General features: G+C 47.2%; 11 protein-coding genes across 11 annotated transcripts; 5 read left to right on the forward strand and 6 right to left on the reverse strand.

The window, feature by feature from the left end:
* Positions 1-251: 251 nt before the first annotated feature.
* On the forward strand, positions 252-1121 carry N7478_001794 (oxygenase MpaB family protein; the record flags this gene model as incomplete). The annotated part of the gene is made up of 1 exon (XM_056918008.1): positions 252-1121. One exon carries the CDS (start codon positions 252-254, stop codon positions 1119-1121), a length of 870 nt encoding a protein of 289 aa, XP_056783619.1.
* Positions 1122-1957: 836 nt separating this feature from the next.
* On the forward strand, positions 1958-2605 carry N7478_001795 (uncharacterized protein; the record flags this gene model as incomplete). The annotated part of the gene is made up of 1 exon (XM_056918009.1): positions 1958-2605. One exon carries the CDS (start codon positions 1958-1960, stop codon positions 2603-2605), a length of 648 nt encoding a protein of 215 aa, XP_056783620.1.
* Positions 2606-4104: 1499 nt separating this feature from the next.
* Positions 4105-4528, forward strand: N7478_001796 (uncharacterized protein; the record flags this gene model as incomplete). Its single annotated transcript, XM_056918010.1, has 2 exons — positions 4105-4419; positions 4478-4528. 2 exons carry the CDS (start codon positions 4105-4107, stop codon positions 4526-4528), a joined length of 366 nt encoding a protein of 121 aa, XP_056783621.1.
* Positions 4529-5177: 649 nt separating this feature from the next.
* Positions 5178-5780, reverse strand: N7478_001797 (uncharacterized protein; the record flags this gene model as incomplete). The annotated part of the gene is made up of 2 exons (XM_056918011.1): positions 5178-5609; positions 5679-5780. The coding sequence occupies 2 exons, from the start codon at positions 5778-5780 to the stop codon at positions 5178-5180; spliced, it is 534 nt and encodes a 177-aa protein (XP_056783622.1).
* A 730-nt stretch (positions 5781-6510) lies between these two features.
* Positions 6511-8030, reverse strand: N7478_001798 (indoleamine 2,3-dioxygenase; the record flags this gene model as incomplete). Its single annotated transcript, XM_056918012.1, has 2 exons — positions 6511-7674; positions 7740-8030. The coding sequence occupies 2 exons, from the start codon at positions 8028-8030 to the stop codon at positions 6511-6513; spliced, it is 1455 nt and encodes a 484-aa protein (XP_056783623.1).
* Positions 8031-9613: 1583 nt separating this feature from the next.
* N7478_001799 (uncharacterized protein) lies at positions 9614-10061 on the reverse strand (the record flags this gene model as incomplete). The annotated part of the gene is made up of 2 exons (XM_056918013.1): positions 9614-9625; positions 9696-10061. The coding sequence occupies 2 exons, from the start codon at positions 10059-10061 to the stop codon at positions 9614-9616; spliced, it is 378 nt and encodes a 125-aa protein (XP_056783624.1).
* A 1011-nt stretch (positions 10062-11072) lies between these two features.
* On the reverse strand, positions 11073-11360 carry N7478_001800 (uncharacterized protein; the record flags this gene model as incomplete). The annotated part of the gene is made up of 1 exon (XM_056918014.1): positions 11073-11360. The coding sequence occupies one exon, from the start codon at positions 11358-11360 to the stop codon at positions 11073-11075; it is 288 nt and encodes a 95-aa protein (XP_056783625.1).
* Positions 11361-12537: 1177 nt separating this feature from the next.
* N7478_001801 (uncharacterized protein) lies at positions 12538-13635 on the forward strand (the record flags this gene model as incomplete). The annotated part of the gene is made up of 1 exon (XM_056918015.1): positions 12538-13635. The coding sequence occupies one exon, from the start codon at positions 12538-12540 to the stop codon at positions 13633-13635; it is 1098 nt and encodes a 365-aa protein (XP_056783626.1).
* Positions 13636-13749: 114 nt separating this feature from the next.
* N7478_001802 (uncharacterized protein) lies at positions 13750-14978 on the reverse strand (the record flags this gene model as incomplete). Its single annotated transcript, XM_056918016.1, has 2 exons — positions 13750-14565; positions 14817-14978. 2 exons carry the CDS (start codon positions 14976-14978, stop codon positions 13750-13752), a joined length of 978 nt encoding a protein of 325 aa, XP_056783627.1.
* Positions 14979-15931: 953 nt separating this feature from the next.
* Positions 15932-17747, reverse strand: N7478_001803 (putative ribosomal assembly complex component Ipi3; the record flags this gene model as incomplete). Its single annotated transcript, XM_056918017.1, has 2 exons — positions 15932-17293; positions 17403-17747. The coding sequence occupies 2 exons, from the start codon at positions 17745-17747 to the stop codon at positions 15932-15934; spliced, it is 1707 nt and encodes a 568-aa protein (XP_056783628.1).
* Positions 17748-19108: 1361 nt separating this feature from the next.
* Positions 19109-21324, forward strand: N7478_001804 (uncharacterized protein; the record flags this gene model as incomplete). The annotated part of the gene is made up of 2 exons (XM_056918018.1): positions 19109-20257; positions 20320-21324. The coding sequence occupies 2 exons, from the start codon at positions 19109-19111 to the stop codon at positions 21322-21324; spliced, it is 2154 nt and encodes a 717-aa protein (XP_056783629.1).
* Between the last annotated feature and the right edge of the window lie 195 nt (positions 21325-21519).

Genomic DNA, 21519 nt, shown 5'->3' on the forward strand with positions numbered 1-21519 from the left:
GCTGATTTGCTTGCTCATTTCCAAGATTTTTTTGGGTTTTATTTTTCTGGGGATTTCTTATTTCTCGTCATTTTTGCGGGGGTTGAAGCCTGTGATTGTGGTTCTTTCTTCTTTTTAACATATTGGATCCGACGTCTGATTCTATTCATACCCACGATTACCCGACTATATCATAATATTTACGAAAATTTCCTATACCCTGTGCGCATATACAACCTCGGAACAGAGCAAAGAGATTACAAAAAGCAATCATGTCTCGCTCTTCATCTCCCCCATCCCCTATAAGCGACGACGAGAAGCCAAATGTCTTGCCAACAATGAGTGATTCCAACGTCAACACTTCTTCCGGTCGCCTCCACGCCCTGGAGCAACTGGAGATTCTCCCACAGATCCTCCAAGAGGGCATTCTATTCGCAGGCTCCGGCGCTGCACTTCTGCTCCAAGCAGCGCTGCCCGGAATCCGCGCAACCCCAGACGAATCCTCCAAGGATCTAGCGACCGAGCTCCTCGACACTCTCCAAGAACACATCAGCCAAATCTCCATTTTAGTCTTCGGCACCCCCGCTGAGCGAAAGTCTCTCCTCGCGCTCCTCCAACAACAGGATGATCGCTTCCTTCATAACCCAGCCCAGGCCCGTTGGATAGCGGCTACTCTTTATGCCACCGCAACAGACTATTACCAGCGTGTCTACGGTCGCGTGGACTATGACACCGCTCAGCGCGGATATGACGAGTTCACCATGATTTTGAACTGTATTGGCATGCCGCAGGGTATCTGGCCCGAGTCTCGGACTGCATTCTGGTCTTTCTGGGATGATCAGATCGGTCGCTTGGAGGTCTCTCCAGATGCGGCGAAGTTTGCCAAGGAGCTGAGAGAGAGCACCGATATGCCAAAGTGGGTGCAGCGCATTAAACCTTTCTTACGCGTTGTTACTATTGAGATGTTGCCGCCTAGGATTCGGGATGCGTATGGTTTGCGCTCTACTGCTACTACAAGGGCGCTATATCGCACTTGGATGGGTTTCTCGGTCGCCGTTTACCCTGCCATGCCTAATAAAGTACGCTCTTACCCTCTAAAGTATTATCAGGATCGATTGCGTGAGAAGTTGAACGTGGTTTGATTGGTGGTGGATGCTTGAAAAGGCACTTAATAATGGGTGCTTTCTCGTTCTTCTTATTTGAGTTTTCTGTATATACCCGATCTATGAGATACGCTCGTTGCGACAATGAGATTTATGGTTTGTAACTCGGTTTTTCCCTTGATCCTTTCATGGTTACACTTTGTTTTAATAAAATATGTCAATGCTCTATACTCTTTTATCCTTCTCGGTAGTTCACCGATCTTTTTACTGAAAGTTAAAAATGGGGAATCTATGACTAGCGCATGCTCACGACATTTAGAGCCTTTTTGCATCGTTTCAAGAATAAATTGAGTGCTTCGATTCTGAAGAATCGTCAGTACTAAATTTGCGATACTTGGTAGTGGGGCATGTTGCTGAAAATCTAGTCCTACTTTATTCTGTCCGTCCTCAGAACGATATCAAAATAATACGACCATTTTGACAGGAAACATTATGAGGTCAGAAACAGCTCGTCTTGCTTCCTTGACCTGACATGCTGACCTGCATTGATGGCTGGCTCCTTTGCCCCCGCTAGCGTGTACTGAACACTCAAACGTGTCTGGGCCTCCCAGAGCCTCGGACCACTGTAACCGAAGGACTCTGGTAGGTCGGAGAAAACCTGTTATCCATGAGACATCACTGTATTAAATCCGGCATAAGCGGAGAGTACCACTATACAAATTGTCCATTTACAATGCATAGATTAACTCGGGTTCTAAGACATGCCCGAGAAGTAGACTACTAACAACCAAGCATTTGATATACTCCTCCCATCCCAGCTTAGCACTTGGCAACTTCTATTGATCTGATTCAAGTTCTGCTCTACCCATCCCAATATGAAATTAAGTACACTGATCTACTTTTTAACAGCTTCAGCTGTGGCAGCCGACCCACAGCCTGAAAAACGAGATGCCACCAGCGTTTCACCAACAGCAACAGCAACGACAACAGGTGGATTTAACCTAGCATCGCTGGAGAACGCCATGTTCGTTTTGTCTTCCTCCATCAATATCAAAAATGAAGAAATGCTAACCCTCTCTAGAATAAACTTAGCAAACCAAACAGCAACAGGCAACTTCGGGAACATCTCTCCACCTCCCAAGACCCTTCTCGGCGAGATCCTCTCTGTCGTCCCAATGTCAGTCGTCGGAGAGCTGATGGACGCAAATTCTCGCAGTGCCCTCGCAAGTGAGCTTAGTGCCGGCAACACGCCAGCCTGGTATTCCAGTCTCCCCGCCGATGTGAAGAGCTACATGGCTATCGTGCGGTCCCAAATCTCCGGAGGTGCCTTAACAGCTACTACTGGATTGGCATATCAGACTACATCTACGACTGCGAGCGGAGTGAGTGCCACCGGTACCGCGAACACAGCGACCGGGGGAACGTCAACATCTAGTGGGATGGCGGTGGCGGCGCAACCGACCGTGTTCGCAGGGTCTATGATTGGAGCATTGGGTGTGCTTGGGTTGGCATTGGCGTTATGATAGCAACATATGACCAAAATCACCCAAGTTACCAAAAATTTGATGTACCAGGAGAAGTGGGGCTGAAGACGAGCTGCGGGGAGTTGCAAGCTATGATGATTAGGGAAAGTGGCTGCCGGGCCTGCAGCTGGATTATGCGCCTGGATCACGATGGGGCCTATTAGTCTGGTTTTTTTTCTTTTCTTTTCTTTTGATCTGCTGTTATTGAGTTTTTTATTTGGCTTGTTCTCTCTTCCTTTATCTTGCATCAGGATGATCTGGAATGAGAAGCTAGAATTACGTGCAGACACGATAAACGACGTGATGAAGTGCATGACTTGATCGATTTTTTTTTTCGTCCTTCTTTACTAGTAATTTTTTTGACTCAACCACCGCAGTACATACTATAGTTCTAGGCCATAATTTGTTCACTAAAATTCATGGTTCCTGGTTCCAGGAACTAGGACCGAACCATGGTGGCGCACGCCTCCCCTTTTCGCGCAGGCACATGCATCTTTATCAGTTCCTCGGTGCAAATGTGCCGCATCTATTTAATTTGTTTCTTACAATTTACTCAAGACATCATCTTGCATCGATTAATATCGAGATTCCACGATTCAGCTTTAATATGCTGATAGGAAGAACAGTCCCCCCCACCAATGACTATCTCAGTGCAACATCTAGCCTTCCACAATGTAGATCCCTACCGAAGCGAACTTTTGCTCCGCGGTGTGTTGTGGAGCCGAAGACCTTCCGTCCGAGAGGGGTTAGAACCCAGGACCGAGTACAAACTAACGCTAGCGCAACACTAACTCTGCCCTCTCCACTTTAACCAACCAAAAACAGGGCTCTGATCCCCCGTAAGGGTGATCATTGCCTATCCTCGGTAGTCTGGGGTGAGACCTTGGATGCGGGGATGTGACTAGCTCAGCTCGTGTATTGTGGAAACGAGGCGTCAATGACTTTTTTCCCAAGAGGATTGTACCTTCTATCGCTGGCAGTGGTAGTATATTCCGGTTCTGAATGGTGATAGGTTCAATCTTTGGACTTGGATTCTCACATGAAGCCCGTTTTTTTGTGTCCGTGATCGACCTCGGCGCTGAATCCTATTCTGCGATCGCTCGGCGAGATCCGCTGCCATTCCGGCTTGAATCTGGATTGTTACTTGCTCTCCTCTGCTTGTGATGAGTTGCATTGACCGTATTGGCGAGTCATATCGGGGAATTTCTCTCATGGTTTCTTGGTCTGGTCCGGTCATGATGGCGAGGTCGTTAATCTAAGACATCGCTCCTGTTGGTCTAGATGAATGGAATATCCGGGTGGAGAACGCCATATGTACATACAACCTAATAACTAGTTAGGCTTGGAGGCTTTTGTTTTTTTAATTTTTTGGTCCTAGTCTTAGTCTTAGTTTTAATGCATAGACTCTCTTCTTTTTGTCTCACCGATCTTCAGCTGCTTTTCTTTCTTCCCAGATCCCAGGCTTAATCACTAAACACTGACCTGCTCTACATCTCAAAATGCGATTCTCCAACTTCCTCCTGCCCCTCGTCGCGGCTGCTCCTATGGCCTTGGCTGTCGCCGCCCCGGAGCCTAACCCTGTCGCTGCGCCTGCGCCTGCGTCTACTGGCGGCTTGCTCAGCACCCTCACTGATCTGGAGGGACTCTTGACCGAGACAAACCTCAACAACCTGCAAATTATCATTACCAACGCCGCCAAGGTTCTCTCCGATGACAATACAAAGACACTGCAGACTATTCTGACCAATGCTGGTGATCTGTTGACCAAGGAATTTGTGGATAATACCACAACGCTGATTGGGGATGCTACACCGGTATGTGATTTTGCCTCTTTCATTTTAGATATTGTCTCGGTTGATTAACGGTATACAGCTTATTGAGGATGTCTCGAAACTTCTTGGTTCTCTACTTGGATCTCTATAAATGAATTGATAAATGGATTATAGTTTTTAGTTACGATAGTATACGAAATCAACGGCATTACACAAGCATTCCACGATTCTGTAGAATATAGGGTCCCATAGGAGAATGAGTTATATCAATATGTGCTTGAGTAGGAGAACAGGATGTATAAATGCTAAGGAATTGAATTAATTCGATAAGTGTTGGTTTTGTGGTACTATGGCCAAATGTCGGATAAGTGACAGTCGGCAGCTAGTAAGAGTCATTTTACAAGCCCTCAGGCTAGTGAGCATCATTCCAAGTTGACTTTTACAAGATCCATGCGGAAAGTAAAGATCAAGATTTAATCCCCGCGAGCGGAGAAGCTAGTTGTTGGAAGATCGATCCTGCAAGCTGTCAAAACTGACACCAGTGCTAATCCATGCACGATCGACAGTCGATCAAAAGCATCATCAACAAATCCAACGACAGCAGCACACAGCACATACAGTTCTACAGCCCCCTTATCAACCCTACAAATTGAAGAAATAAAGATAATAAAGATAAATTCAATCTCAAATTGGATATCTCAGCTCATAAAAATCATAATTGAAAAAAAAGAAGAAACCGAAGTGTCAAGAAGAACGACCCTCAGAAATCAGAAGATAAAAGCAGCGGTGATAACGAAGATTTAAGCACCTTGACGCTTAGCCATATCAGCCTCAGCACCACGCTGTCTCACCTTCCCCTCATCATGAATATCCTTGTACTTCTGCTCGTCCTCCCGATCCCCAGTAATAGCAGCAGCAAGGCCACCAACAGTACCCTGGGCACGGTTCTGAAGTCCCTCACCGAAATCCTTCAACTGACCCTTCGCCTCTTGCTCCTTACCAGCGGCATTCTGTTCAACGCCTGCTTGGCGCAGAGACTCGATTCCGGTCAGGTTACCGATGGACTCCTTTGCTGAGCCGACGGTTTGGTCCCATGAGCCGGTGGAGCGGTTTGCGTTATCGGTGGCTGTCGCGCCTGTGTTGGGGTCTGCTGCGACGGGGCCGACCTTGGCGGTTGTGTGGGAGTTTTCGCTCTGGGCTTCGGATTGAGCCTTTGCAGCTTCTCCTTGGGCCTGGGGGTGTTTGTTAGTTGATGTTTACTGAGGGTGTTGGGGTTGGGTTGGGTTTGTTGCTTAGCTTACCTGGGTGGAAGAGTTGCCTGTGAGTGAGCCGACGGCGCGCTGGGTAGCGCCTGTTGCGGCGTTCACGTAGGAGCCGAGAGTGGAAGAGTTACCGTCAGACATGGTGGTAGATGTATGTAGATGTAGACGTGGATGTAGTGATGGTAAAAATGGTAGATGGTAGATGAAAGGTTGAAGTTGGTTGTGGGAAGTTGTATTTGTAGTTCTGTTGTGGTGTTTGTTTGTTTATCTCACTTTCTACTCATGATTCCCCTCTCTTTATATAGAATCTCTTCATCTCCATCTTCCAGGTAAATAACAAGCCACTACGTAAGCCACCAGGAAATAACATAGATGACGTCATGGACTGATGTCATGCACGTGACCTGATCCGGTTCTTGGCTGAAGCTTGAACTTATCATAGAAACAAAGTGCGTCATGGAAGAGAAAGAAACGGGGCATAGAAGGTTCTACTGTATACAGTGGGCCAGTTATATTATAATTTAGTATGCGTGCATGGCTGTGTGTAGATCTTTGAACTGTGACTGGATGTCAATGATGAAATTGTACAAGAGTAGCACATTCTAGTTGCTTTTTGTTGAGAATCATTTCCTTTACAAGCTTTGAGAACAGATACATCATAAGAACTTAGGAAGGAGAAGGAATATGTCAACTGGTAGTGAATAGTTGAATGATAGGGTCTAATTTGTACCCTAGGCCTAGCGCCTGAAGATCTACTTCTGCTCTTGTTGAATATAGAAAGTAGAATGTAATGCAGTAATGGGCATGAAAATCCCAAATGCAAATGCAATGCTCACGCAGAAAACCAAATCTTAGAAATCGAAAATTGTAATCACCAGTGACAAATGCCACCTTCGCTATCATCAGATGTCCATGTACCACATAGACCAACAACCTCCAGATGACCATCTGGATGTTCGCCAACTTTGCTCAATGGTGCCGAGCCCGCAACCACGGGCCCATTACTGAGGAGCCGTCGAGCCCAAGTTTCAATAGCAGGTTCACCAGTTTCATCACGAGCCTGCTTCAAAAACGGGATCAGTGCAGTACCACCCGTACCCCGAAGCTTCTTGCTACCAGTCGGCACGGCCGTAGCGAGGTTCTGAGGGGCAGCCTGCTGTGTCGTAGTAGCTTCCATTTCCTTGCGAGCTCCACGCGCCTGCACAATGATATACCGCGACACGATCTGGATATGTTTATCGCGCATAGAACGTAACATAGACAAACAGGCATCATAGGCAAGTCGGAGCGCAGGGTCAGCGCGTCGAGACTCCACGAAAGAACGAATATTAGCGATTGAATCGATATGTTCTAGGAACCGTCTATGAGGACCAGGCATATAAGCGCGCATTTCATGAATGAATCCATGTCGCGTCTTGGGAGCATCCTGAGACGAATTGTTCGTGTTTGTGTTCACATCTTTCCCAACACCAGTTGGTCGGTGCTCAATACCAAGCACGATATCGAAAAACTGAATAAGAGAGCTCTGTGCATTGCTCCCGCCACCATATTGTCGGTACTCAGGCTCGTTCTGACCATTATCGTATAGAAGGCCGTGTGGGAGCCCTGCATCAGCCATGTTCTTGCTTCCGGCGAGATAGGGTCGAATGCGATTGTAGAATATGTAGGGGTCGCAATTATCGTACATACGTTGGAGAAGCGAGGTAATCTCATCTATCATTTCGGCGAGACGCTGCAAACATTCGGTGACTACGCGCGATTTGCCAGCGCGGGCGGCGGTGATAGCTTCCAGCATGAGTGGGATTGAGGGGGCGCCCCGAGCTTCGATGGCTACGGAGACAAGGTAGAACCATTGTTCATCTAGGGATCCGGTGAATGTTTGTAAACAGGCGAGATTGTCAAGGTCGTCTGCTGGTTCGTCGGGAAAGAGTGGCTTATAGTTCCAGAGGCATACGCCTGCGTATGTCGCTACTGGGGGAACTTCAAGGCGTTCACATATTTCAAATAAGGGCACGGTGAGTTGTGGTGGTACTCGCTGATATTTGTTAAAGGTTGTTTCTGGATAAGCGAGTGATACGTGAGTGAGTGAGAGTAGCATACCTCGCTGGGTCGGTCACCACCCCATACATAGCCGTGCAATATGAATACCAGGACGACGTATGCGCGTCGCCATTCAGCATCTGTGTTCAAATATGATGTTGAGAGTATGGGTAAACGGTCCACAAGGGATCGAACGCGTTTACTCAGTAATAATGGTTGGAGGTTTGCTGCAATAGCCTCCCATTTGGCATAGTAGGGATCTGACAGGGACTCTAAAGGTGGCTCTGGTGACAGGAACCCGTTTTCAGGGGAGATGCCGTAGTCTAAAGGCGAAGGGACTGGAGGCAGCATGGTGACTGGGGCTTGGGAATAAAAATAGAGAGAATAAGGAAGATAGGCACGTGTCGATATAGGGTAAGTGAAATCAAAGAGACAGTATCAGCCCATTCGGATTTCAGGTCCCGTTGATCCCCGGGTCGAGACGAGGATCCCGAGGTCATGCAACTTCCAAGTACTGAAAGTAGCTTCTGAAGCTGTGATGTTGGAGATGTACTTGTGTGACAAGTGATAACTGGTTGTTGGTTGTTGGTTGTTCAAAGAAGAGCCAGGAACAAGGTCCCCAGTAAGAGGGGTCGGAAAATAAGTGGCGTACTTCCAGTGAGAAAAACTTCCTCGAGTTGCTCCGAAAAGGCTATTTTCCCCGGATGTGAACGGAGCCAAAGAACGGGGAAATTTAGACTTTCCAACTGCTTGATTTCTGATCGAGAAGGGGAAAGGGAAACTTAAGAAGGGAGGAATAAGAAGAAGAATCAGAAGATAAAGATAGAGATAATATTATTAGACCGTTGTCGTGTTTTATTCACTTGTAACTTTTTTCTCTAGCGGTGATAAATCCGATGACCAGCAGAGATTTCCCAACTGGTCCGGCGGGATGACCGTCCGAGCACGTAATAATTCACCGCGAGGCATTTCTAATCCTGGATCCAGATAAGTAAGATCTGGTTGGAGTAAGTCATCAGCAAACATCGGGGGTGGCTCGGGGCCTTGTCCTGGGCCGCGTTGGGTCCGATATAGGATGACGATGGGTGACAATTTAGAGGGGGGTGAGTCGAACAATATTTGGGCCAGGGGCGGACACGCAGGAAACTGGGATGGCAGGAATAAAGGGGTGGAAAAGCGGGCCAGGGGGATTAAAGGGAGAAGAACGATGATCTAGGTTGATTTTAGATGAGCTCTGAGCTTATATATCGAAGTATGGGAACGGGCCTCCACGTTGAAGTGATGCGCACCTGGGTGGGATAGACTGGGTGTAAGCAATTTGGGTGCCATCTAAGAATCACTAGCGTGGGTGCTAGAGAATGAACCGGAGCACGGTGGATTAGGCGGGTTGAGTGCGCGAATATACGGGTTCCCACCGGAGTCGGAGTTTAAGCGAGAGGGGTGAGCGCAATTCGCTTTGCCTACGCTAAAACCGGTCTACGGTGAAAGGGCCAATCCCCACTTGGATCAGCCAACGTCACGTCTAGGCAGAGCATGCGGGTAATTACGACCCTGAAATAAGGAGATCTTTCCAGATGTCGCCAAAATTACTATTTGCAAACTGTGATCATTTAAGAAAGGACTCTTGGAGCTGCTTTGGTCTTTTACTAGTGAATTTTAAGACTGTCTGGCCAATTCACCAAAGGGGCTTAGCGGGGATCTGCTTATGTAAATATTCTGCCTGAGGCTGAAACAAAGGTATAGCACAGCATCGGGAAGAGATTCATGCTAAGTAGGGACGAGTTCTAGAAATTATCAATAATTATATGTATGAACCAAAAAAACGATACACATTTACTATCTCAACAAAAATAATCAAATGTTACCCCATCACCATCCACCCTTCCCTCTCCACCACCGCTTAAGCCGCCGCCCACCGAATCAACCCTGACTGCCTAGAGTTCAGGCTATGAGCAAAATCAGTATTCATCCATATCAAAAAAACAACGTATTCAAGGGGATACAGAGATTACTCACACAAGAGAAAGATCGGTACACGCCAGTGACACAAGTACCAGCATCAATAGTACGAGAGTAACCAGCACAGTCAATCGACTCAAAGAACTCGCACTGATCAGATCCAGTAGCTACACTTGCAGAGACAAGGTTTCCAGATCCACAGTCCGTCAACCCATCAGCCATACTGCGCTGTTGACAAGTAGAGGTGGAATCGCCAGAATCAAAGTTATGGCACACCCCGGAGTCGGTGCCGTTGTAGGCACGCCAAAATCCAGTATTTCCGATGATGTTGCAGTCTGTTGTTCCGTGGTAGTCGACGGCTTTCCAGGCGAAGGCAGTGGAGGCAAGGGAGATGGCTAGGGCGGAGATATTGATGAACTTCATTGCTGCGGATAGAAGGGTTGGGTTTGACGCGGGAGCTTGAGAGGTGCTTGGAGTGTATTGTTGAGGATCTTGAGTTTGGATTGAAGAGAATAGGAGGACTTTGTTGACTTATTTATATTGTTTTCTTCAGTAGATGACTATATTGCTATACGTATTCAAATGTCTTACTTGTCCGAAATATTCAGGGCGCCTTAATTTGACGATGAAGAGATGTCTTAGCCGATGGTCATGTTGGCCCCAATAGCTTACTTCATGCCCGATGAAGTACATATCACACATCACATAACATCCATCATTTACCAGTTAACCCGTTTCTTCAGATCACGATGAGAGCTATATGCAGTATAGTGGGTCCCCGTAGTAGGCTTTTTGTTGATAAAAAAGATTTAGGTGGTACCAAGCTGGCTGGCTGCGGCTCTTGGCTGCTGGCCTTGAAAGTCCAAAAACAAATCCTAATGTTTCACAATCACAGCCACTTCTATACATTCTTTTTGTATCTTTTTCTGGTCGACCTCATATTTCCATAGGCAGTGATATCTAGGTATCTGGAACCGAGGTCTACGGTATACAATTTAAACAATCAATGTTGATAGGAATGAAAATGCTAACTTTGAAATTTAAATGGCACGCCTGAAGCTTCCCCCGCATTTGAAGGAGCTGCGGAAAGGAACCGCGGAAAGTCTATATATAACACACTAGCATAGCTAAAATGGCCTTAAATAGGCCTAACTGTGGTCGCCTGACGAGTGGGACACGTCAAATCATGACGACTCCTTATCAGAACGTTCAATGTTCTTCAACGCCTACATATGTGCATATGCACTTAATTTCAGACTGTACTAAGACTTGTCTTAAGTATTTATTCATTCCCAAATCTATTTTTACAATTGACCTTGCAGTGGTACTAGTGTCTACGTACTGATTAAATGATTGTATCATGCGATTAGATGTTTAATTTGAATTCAATGATATCATGGTATCCACCTAATTACGTTCTTTCTCTCAACAGAACTACATGTCCTCTTCTTCAAGGTCGGTAATGCGTTTCACGCCTCCAGCAGAAGTACCCCCGGGCCCGGGTAATTCAAGCTCAAGCTGTTCCTCGCCGGTACGATCATATTTTCGTTCCTCGATCACAGGAGCCTCGCCCAGATCTTGATGCGCCGTAAGTACGGTCGTAGTCCCATCGGGTTCGGTATGAGAAGTGGTTGAGTATCGGTGGCCGCTTGTGGTAGTCCCCTCGTTCGCATTGGTTGACGAACTATAATAAAATGAAGAACTGGTATATGACTGGGGCATGCTGGCGTCGGTAGACTTGGAGAAAAACTTCAAGTTGGATGGAGAATCGTAATTTGTATGCAAAATTGAGACGTTCGTTTGATATCGTAGGATCGTATAGCGTTTATATGCAGGTTAGACAAATTTGAAGGTGGATAGATTGTCTTTGTTATATAGATACTTGGTGTGGATCGTGTGGCAAGGGATGATTTCATTTGCCATCCTTGTCTATGCTTCGACGGTCTTGACTGGTAGAGGCAAGGCACGGTCATCAGCTCTGTCTCCAGATGGCTTAAAGCGGGCACAAATTAGATTGATTAGGCTGAGCCTAGAACCTCGGAGTGGGTTTAAGATGTTGAGTTTAATAAACATGTGGCATCGGTGTCGTGGCCGTTTTAATGTAGTATTGTACCCAGTTCCACTGGTGTTAGCTGGCGATTATCACGTCGCCTGGGTGTACCTTTGTTTCATTTTCATTCCCTTGGGACTGCGCGGATTAACTTGAAGTGAAGCGGCAAATGTGCAATCAATCCCCAAAGCGGAGCTTCCGCAGCTATTTTAAGGCATGAAAAATTCAATGTTCTTTGAGCGATCTAAACTATAGAGGGTAGTAAGTACCCAGGCCGTCCCGTTTTGGTCCGACTACTATGTAGGTGGTTGTATTTTAGTATGCAATGGACGCCATACGCAGGAGAAATCGAGGTAAATCATCAGTTTAAATGATAATTTACAAGCGAATATATAGTGTCTTATTCTAAGAGGCTAAATGCCATTATTTGGCGATCTTTAAAATGGTATTTTTGTTCATCAATCATAAATGGGCTCTTACCAAATCATTGCGTCACAAAATGAATAAGCAGACTGGACTGACCCTGGAACCATGTACAAGTTCAAGTTACTGCTTTCAACAAGAACTTGTTCATTTTTCCAAACTTGCAGTTCACGATAAATTCTATTTGCCACTTATCTGTATTCGGTTTATCTCATTGTTTGGTCGCTGACGACTGAAAACAGGAAAATGTAGTAATGCTCACAGTGACGTTGTACCCCGGGCCCAGTGTATCTCAAGAAACTTAAAGTGCATAGGTGGTGTTCAACTGCACATATATAAATAGGATGAGAGTGTTGCAAGACATTCTATGAATCTGCCTGTTACTTTTGTACTATCTTTATTTCTGACCAATTATAAGTGCCCAAGATGACCGATAAACTTGAAATCCCAAAGTCCATGCGCGCAGCTGTAGTCAAAGACTTCAATAAAGGCTATGAAGTTCGCGACATGGACGTACCGACTGATCTCGGACCAAACGATATCCTCGTCAAAATCGCAGCTGCAGGCTACTGCCACACAGATCTTCAAGTAGAGCAAGGTGTCTACGAATCATCCGGCGCAAAACCAGGTCTTGTCGGATCTCATGAGCCAGCAGGTGAAGTAGTGAAAGTAGGCTCAAACGCAGATCAATCCGGCATTCATGTCGGCGATCGCGTGGGCTCAATCAATACCTATGCTTTCTGCGGAGAGTGCAATGCATGCAAGACCCAGGGTCAGCAGCTTTGTGAGAAATTGGTCGGGATGCTGGGATTGACTATCAATGGTGGATTCGCGCAGTATATGAAGGCGGATGCGCGTGTTGTTGCAAAAATCCCAGATTCTGTTCCATGGGCAGAAGCTGCGCCGTTGTTCTGTGCTGGTGCGACTGTTTATGGTGCGCTGATGGCGTCGGGTATTAAGCCGGGACAGTGGCTGGCTATCATTGGTATTGGGGGACTTGGACACTTGGGTGTTCAGTATGCTAAGGCTTTGGGTGCGAAGGTTATTGCGATTGATAATCGGAAAGAAGGTATTGAGACTGCGTTGTCGGTCCCGGAGCATTTGCGACCTGATAAGACTTTCGTGGTTGATTCGGATGAAGCGGAGAAGAAGGTTGTTGGAGAGCTGCAGTCTTCGTTTTATGATTCTAACCCTGGTGTTGATCGTGTTGTTATCAATGCCGAGGCGCGGAGCTTGATCAAGTTCTCGCAGCAGTTCTTGAGGAAGGGTGGTGTGTTGGTTGATGTTGGGTTACCGTCTGAGTGGACGTTGGAGGTTGATCCTTTTGCTCTCTCGTTTAAGGAGCAGACTGTGAAGGGGAGGTTGATCTGTACACCCGAGCAGAGTCAGGATATGATTAATCTGCATGCGAAACATGGGTGCAAGTGTTATATCGAGAAGACTTATGGGGTGGAGCAGATTAATGAGATGTATGAGCATTACCAGAGGAAAGATCTGAAGGGTCGTTTGTGCATGGTCTTTTGATTGTTGATTGGATGCATTGCGAGGAGTGAGGAGACAAGAGAAGAGGAGCAGGTACTCGGGTATTGGTTATTTGTATTCATTATTCATGTCGAACTATAATATACATGCAGTGATTTAACACGTTTCCTCAATCAAGTAGCCCGGGGGTGTTTCTTGATCGGTCGGCGGCGAAGATTGGCTCGAACTTGGACTTGCGCTCGAACTATCCCGTACCCTCCAGTTATATTCGAGTAACTCACTCACACGATTCGGGAAGTCCGATCCCATGCTTCCCATAAGCTTGAATCCTTCTTGAGCCCACATGAACTCCTCCCGACATTGAAACTCCAAATATACTTTCGCGACCTGGCCGAGCGAAAATATTGTAATATTTGAGCCCCACGCCCTGTGACTTTCTGACAAGCAAAATGGTATAGCACGACTGATTTCATCAGCGTAGAATTTCGACTGCTGATACTCATTGTCGTTGAAGATATTGAGGGGAGAGGGCGATGTGAAATAAGTATAACACCATGCCTGGCCGATTACACCTTGAAGTATAGATAATGCAGCCCAGTAGAGCACATGTATCCTGGCGCAATCAAGCGAAGAAAAACAGTAGGATGGCCCGAAAAAATGTTCTGCAGAAGGTAATTTTGAAATTGGGGTGCCAATCCATGGGGCACCTCCGATATCCTCGACTTCTTTAGTGTACCATGCCATTAGCAAATTCCTATGGTCGATGGCGTCAAATAGTAATTTCTGGCGAGTTTCGTGGCTGGACATATTGATTGTCTCGACAGCATTCAAGAGAGGTGCCATGGCCGACATTATTTCGAAAAGTTCATCAATTGGTTGGTATTCTTCGGGCGGTATCGTATAAGAGAAGCCATCATTAGGAGCAGCCACATCATTTGGACCATTCGATTGTATAGGTGACAGGGATTGCATCTAGAAAATTTGTTAATCAATCAAGTTCAACCCACCGCACAATTTTCAAGGTGACGTACTAATCGCAGTCTATGAAATGCCAAGTATAAACTTTTGACGAGAGGACTGTCGCTCGCTCGATTGTAGTATTTTCTTAGAATTCCGTTGGTCACAGTTATTTGGTCAAGCCATACTTCAAGTCCTTGGGGACAATGACAGGTCTAACTCTTGAGATTAGATAGCGTCTAAAATTTCAGTGGAGTAGCACTTACCACAAGGATCTGGAAAAGAGCGATGGTATATATGAGTGCGTCGCTGTAAATTTTTCGTTTCCGGTTGAGCTGATGTGACATATGTTCTATTGCACTGTTGTACAGTTGAAGCCCATAGTGGTACATGTCTTTGCTAGTACCGGGTTCATCTTTTTGGTTCATTTTGCTAAACCAGATACAAGCTTTCGCTGAAAGTGCCTCTTCAAGCATCATCGGTTTACTTGGAAGTTTGGATATCCCAGCTAACAACTTATACCAAGGGTCAATATCGATGCTTCCCTTCACGTCGGTTGGGAAATATGCAGCGATATATGAGGAAACGATCTGCTCTCTCCTGGACGGACCATCACTAAAAACGATTGGTTTTGCGCGAGTAAGATATTCAACCGCGTCTGCTTGTTGTAGCGAGGTTATTTTCTTCTCTTTCTTGTCGGATTTGTCGGATTTCGTTAAGGCTTTTTGATGAAAGAAAATTCGATTCATCGCATATCCTTGACATTGAACCCCTCGCTCCAGGCAACGCTGACATTCGGGTTCTTGCTTATCACACTAATGCCACCGTTAGAACTAGAGTGGATACGATGTTCTGAAGGATTCGATCCCACCTTTTTCTTCCGCTGCTTACAGTTGAAGCAGCCCGTAGACTGCCATGGTTTCCCGCCCATTGGTGAATGCGCATTTGAATGAAGACTGAAGCTCGGGTTGTTTGAGAGGGGTGAATTATGAGGATAAGAGCACCGGGTGCTTCGGGGTTCCAAGATTGTGGAAATGACCTAACTCGACGATCCAACGACTCCACAGTTGAACCCCTTTTCAAAGCCTGACGAAAAGGTTAATCGAGGAAAAACTTGCCGTAGAAACGGTTGACCCCAGGATTTATGGGCTAATTTGCTAGTGAATAATATAGAGTATCCATGATTGAAAAGTTCAAAGGTCAGAGGCATCGTGAATACTATAAACAAATGGCTTTTGGATATTACTAATGGCGCAGGCAGCCATGGAGACTCCTCTGCTTATGCCAAGAATCATTTAACCTAGCACCTATTCCAAATTTTATGTGGCAAAAATGCATAATACCCATAATGTAACAACATTGAAGTATGCAGAACAATGCCTTAGTCATCGCTGTGGTCATCAGAGTCACTGGTTAAGACACCATCATCAATCTCCATCTTTTTCATCTGCTTATCACCACTGCGCCCTTTCTTCTCCGCGGCAAACCATGCTTCGCGGCGTTTAGTTTCACGTTCTTCTTTCCTTGCTTGGCGCTGCGCTTTTTCGTGCTGAGCGGCCTCTTGCTTTTCATGTAACTCATTGATGTAATCTTGCAGATGGGTGAGATCTGAGCGTAGTTGCACGACCTCATCTGTTGTGAAATCCCGAAGCTTGGTGTGAGCGAGATCCTTCTTTTTCAGGGTTTCGAGCTCTGCCTCTAGTTCTGCAACCCGGCCGTCATCAACTACAGGGCCATTGGAGGCAACGGGAGTCTCAGAGGCAATACGTGGTGTCTCAGCGCCCGGTTGGCGGAATGCAGCTAGCTCCGCAAGACCTGCTTCGATCATCGACGTGGGAATTGATGCATGAGTGAGGGCTTGGGAGAATTGAGTTGGTTGCCGAGACCGTGAATGCGAGGGGGCAATCACGTGGGTGTTGAAAGTGTATGCCGCTGGAACCGCACCAGGAGCATGAGCAGGGTCTGAGAGTGCACCATCATGTCGGGGTTTCACAATGGTATGGCTTGTGCGGTTCAGATCCTGCGAAGAAGTTGGCAGACCAGTAGGTGGCAGCACAGCCAAATTGGTCACGGGGTGTGTATAATCGGCGACCGAAGCTGTAAACTTTCGGCGCGCAATGTTCCAAGATAGAACCTTGCCGTTATCGTGCGCAGACAATAATGTAGCTCCATCATATGAGAGTGAGATAGCTCGCACGGCGCCCGACTCTGCAGATGGAGGAAGCCATCGGTCTTCGGTGGACACTTGTGCGGGAGTTGATTGTATGGATGAGTCGTGGAGAGAGTTCTGAGTGGAGTTGCTGCGGTAGAAGTCGATTGATTGAACGCTTCCATCCTCGTATCCAACGTATCCGGCTCGGTCTACTGGATCCAAGGCGATGCAGGTGGCTGAGAAAGGGAGGAGATATGTTCGCAGGGCGCGCGCAGTGTGATAGTCCCACACAATGGCTGTGTTGTCTTTCGCAGTAGAGACGACGATATTGTTTCGGCCATTGCTATGTCCCACGGCCAGAGAAGTGATCGCCGCACGATGATTGGAGAATGTTCGGATCGGAGAATTAGGAGGCTGTCGGTTATTGGCTTGAGTGGGGTTGGAAAATGAAAGGATTCCTGGTAAGGACCAGACATGTACACTGGCATCTGCGGAGCCAGAAAGAATGAAGTTGGAGGTGGGGTCAACGACGAGGGAGGTAACCGGTTGGAGATGAGAGGCAGTGGTAGCCACTTGCCGTCCTGTACATGTCTGAAACACGCGGCGCGAGTTAGTTTGAGACGATTTTACATATGGTACATCCAGAAATAATCAAAGTGGGGCATGGAATGGGAGGAAGCGCAGAATTGACATATCATACCTCCCACAAAATTAGTCGGCCGCCTTCAGTACCCAGTACTAGCACATCACCATATTTAGCACCCGCAACAGCGATACTGCGGATTCGCTCCGGAAATGGAATCAATGCCTCTTGATTTCCCTTTTCCCTACTGTAGACATGAACAACAGCCTTTTCAGCCTGAGCGCAGAAGATATGCGACGGGCTCACAGCCAAACAATTGGGTGTGGTTGAGCTCTTCTTGAAAGTGGAGCGGAGCTGAGAAGATGGCTGGAATTCCTGCACACAGATGCCGACATCCCTGAGAGTGGCGGTCGGAGTTTTAGCGGATGACAGCGTCGCCGCTATGAAGGATTCGGAAAGCATGGAGAATGGGGCGCTTGCATGAAAGATGGGAGGGAAGAACAGTCGAAACAGTCACGGTTCATTCTTTTCATTCTTTCCCGCAACTTTTTTTCTTCTGATAAGTCCGATTGATAAGGTGTTTGCACTGTTTGTATGTGGATACCGCCTACCAGGAAATGTAGTTCCCGTGCAACTAAACTACACTACGCCTCCACGGGGTAAAGACTAGATGTGATCAGTCCTAAACTTTGGCTTCACCTCCGATCGGGGCTGGATCCACGGGTGCAGCTACTTTAATTCCTGCTTATCTTATAGGACCATCGATTTAGTTTGGACTAACATCTATCACTTACGGCCAGACCAGCGGAGCTTTTCAATGGACCTGTCAACACAAGCCCCCAAGAATGACGGCGGGGCCCGCGGAATGAAGATTCTCGAACCGAGATGAAGAAAAAGTTGATTTCCATGATCTATCGAATTGGAGCAATCACTAACTACAGTATGCACTAACATGGAAAGTACCCGCGCAAAGCGATCGCGAAAAACAAAGACTATGTACAGAGATGAATTCGAGCTAGGACGAACTGTTAATATCATTTGATATCCAAGTTTCAGACATCTGCCAAGCATGATTGACTCCGATGCAAGGGATAGCAAACCCCATGAAGGGGTCTCTCCCATTGCTGTTGCAACGAGACACTGCAGCCAATGAAGACCCGCTCGGGTACAGTACATTGCACCCTGTGGTCGATCTTGTTGCCCTTGTGAAGGGCCATGATTCGCTCTTACCCCCCTCTGTATCCCATTTGTCTCATTCTTCGTCTCCACCAACTCGCCGAACTATGACGGTGTTAGGCGACCGGGGAGGGTCCATCCACGTTGACGGAGGCCTGCAGGCCATAAATGTTGTCCAGGGCCAATCATGGGCTGCCGCCTGCTTAGATCTCACCTCTCTCGGGAATGCAAGGACGGCGCGACCTTCATTCTCAACTATTATTATGATGGCCCGTGCCTGGAGAGGAGCTGAGCTCGTTTCGTGCCAGAGGGTAAACCAAAAACCTTGAAGGGGTCACTTCCATCTTAACTTGCTCGAGATTCTTCATGGCAGGATACTGAGTTCCTTGTCAAGGGGTGTGCGCTACCTTGAGTTTCCTGGTGACCCTATCATCCTTGGATTTAATCGAAACTAGCGTCATTTTGATTGTATAAGGACATATTGAGCCCCTGCCCCGGGCGCAGCTTCCATTGTTTGCAGTGACTGTTTCCATTCTTCCTTTTGCCGCATCACAATTCCACCCAGGTAACTGTTGTGCGACCGCATGTTGGTTTTTGATTTCTGAATTTCAATTACGACCAGGCCTGTTTAGTCTAAAGGACGCACCATGTCCGCCATGGACTGTGGTGCCTCCAAAATGGCTACCCATGCATGCTTCCCGGCCCCGATCCAGACACACATAAGGAACGAAGATTCTTATTCGTCTGCACCAAGCCACGATGCCATGGCAATTCCTGACCCCATCCCATCGCCACGCCGATGGTCTCCTACATATCAGCCCCGAAGGAGGAGCAGGCAATTTCCGACATTGTCATTCGTGCCGTCCCCCACACTCCCACGCGCAGAGGCTCATGAGTATTCAACAACATCTCTCTCCCGGCGGCCTGCGAGTCGAGGCCCATCCATCATATCACCATTCCGATCCGTACGCAGAATGAAAGAACCATTCCAGTTAATGCTTCCATCTTCCCCAGCGTCTTGCGATAGCGCACCCACGTTCCTTCCGAAGTCAACCAGAGAATCCAAACCACTCTCAGGTGGTCATACACTGCGAACATGGCGCTCTGATCAAAACCTCACGTCCTCTAGCATGTCAGCATTTGGTTTGTTGCCCAGTCCACCAATCTCGGAGTCTCGGCCAGCAAGCGCCGGAGCAGATTCATCCTATTTCGCATGCAAAGATCCACCGCTAGAAGAAAGAAACAGTGTTTCAACAGTGCCTGAAGGTTCCAACGAATCCCCAGCACAGAGTGACCATAGAATACTGGTGGAGGATCCTGAGACAGAAGACGCAATGAACTATCACGCTTACCGCCCTTCTGGATGGACTGACGAACCCTGCGAACAACCCGAAGAGCCAAAATGGGCAGAAGTGACCAACGTCCATGAAGCACATTCGAATCTCGTCCGACAATGTGAAGCCAATGACTCGAGCTTTACCAGTAAAGCTCGCGACAGACGATCAAGTCCCACTAAGTCGCCTGCACAGCTCCCCGCTTCAAACCATGTGCCAGGTAGTTCCCCAAGACCTCAACGGCCAAGGACAGCAACTGTCTCAAGTGAAGCCAGTTGGATACCAAGTAACTTAGCGTATTGTGAAACATGGCTGAAAGGCGTCCCTTTTGATCCGATGACCGGAAAAAACGAAAGCGTTAAAGAATCCAATCGTCGCAAAGTGCAAATTGTTGAGCAAGATCATCATCCAATGCCGAAAATAGACGTCATCCCCGGGGTCAAACCCCTCGCTCCACCTCTGGTAAGTGTCATTCGTGCTCCAACACCTTCTTCCAGACTACAGCATGCTAACAATGAGTGCAGAGATTTGCCGTTGCAAGCAAGCCCAAAAATAAACCCAGATTGGTTGAAATCGCGCGGCAATCGTCCCCTTCAATGCCACCACCGCCGCCGCCAATCTTGAACCCGCATCCTCTACCAATGACACCAGATCAACGGCAAGAGGAGGTATCTGCTTTCAGTCCAGATACACCACTGAATACGCCATTAGACATGTCGGATAGTGGTTACGGGACTCGGGAATCTGCTTACTCTCTAGAAAGCTATGAAGATATCAAAGATGACGACGCCTATACTGATCCTGGGTCATTGACATCAGACAGTGTAACATCAACCGTCGTGGGCGAACGGCCTGATACCGCGCAGGGAGAGCGCAATAAATCACCCCGCCCGGAAATCCGGTCTGGCAGTGTCAGCCCAGAAGCAACATTACGAACAGACCATATCCCTAGTCCTAAATCTAACGGACCTAAAAAAGAAGAACCAGAAGAAGCAACTCCATGGGACGAGGCAGATCATCAGTGGACCCTGGATGATCACGAATGGACCTTGGATGAACTTGAACATTCTGTCAAGGATTTCCCCCGTCATATGCTTCGTCTTACTTCACCGGCTATTTTGCATGTACGCAAAAGCGATGACCGGGATTTTCTTCGACCATTCCGCACCATATTCCCAGATGTCACAGAGAGTTTACTGGACTGTCTCTGTGCAGCGTTAATCGCACGCAACTATCTCCTCTCTTTATCTACTTTACATCGTCATAAACCTTCCTTATTGGCACGAACCGATACCTATGGGATCGATGCCATCCCCACAAAAGCATACAGCACACTTGGTATTCAAATTCCTTCTGGATCACCTGGACGTGTGAAAGACCGCGTCCTTGGACCTCGGAGTACGGAGCTTCGCCGAGAAGTCGAACGAATTATTGACAACTTGCTATTTGCTATATGCGGTAGATCCGACGAAACACTCAAATCAGCCATTGAAGTCCTAGCACAGGTGCTAGAAGTCAATGCAACTTGATGCATTCGCTCTATTTCCCGATTTAATACTATCATCTCCTCATTTTCCCATCTACAACTGACCTCCTACCAACTCTCTCTCTTCTTTCCTATCTCCTATCTTCCGTTCTTGACCTTGACCTTATATGGTCCTCCATTCGACAACATGTCACCATTTCCTTACTGAACCTCACTGGATTATTCCCCACTTCGACCG

This window comes from Penicillium angulare (genome assembly GCF_028827245.1).
Source record: "Penicillium angulare strain IBT 27051 chromosome Unknown utg000002l_segment0_segment0, whole genome shotgun sequence".
NCBI classification, from domain to species: Eukaryota; Fungi; Ascomycota; class Eurotiomycetes; order Eurotiales; family Aspergillaceae; genus Penicillium; species Penicillium angulare.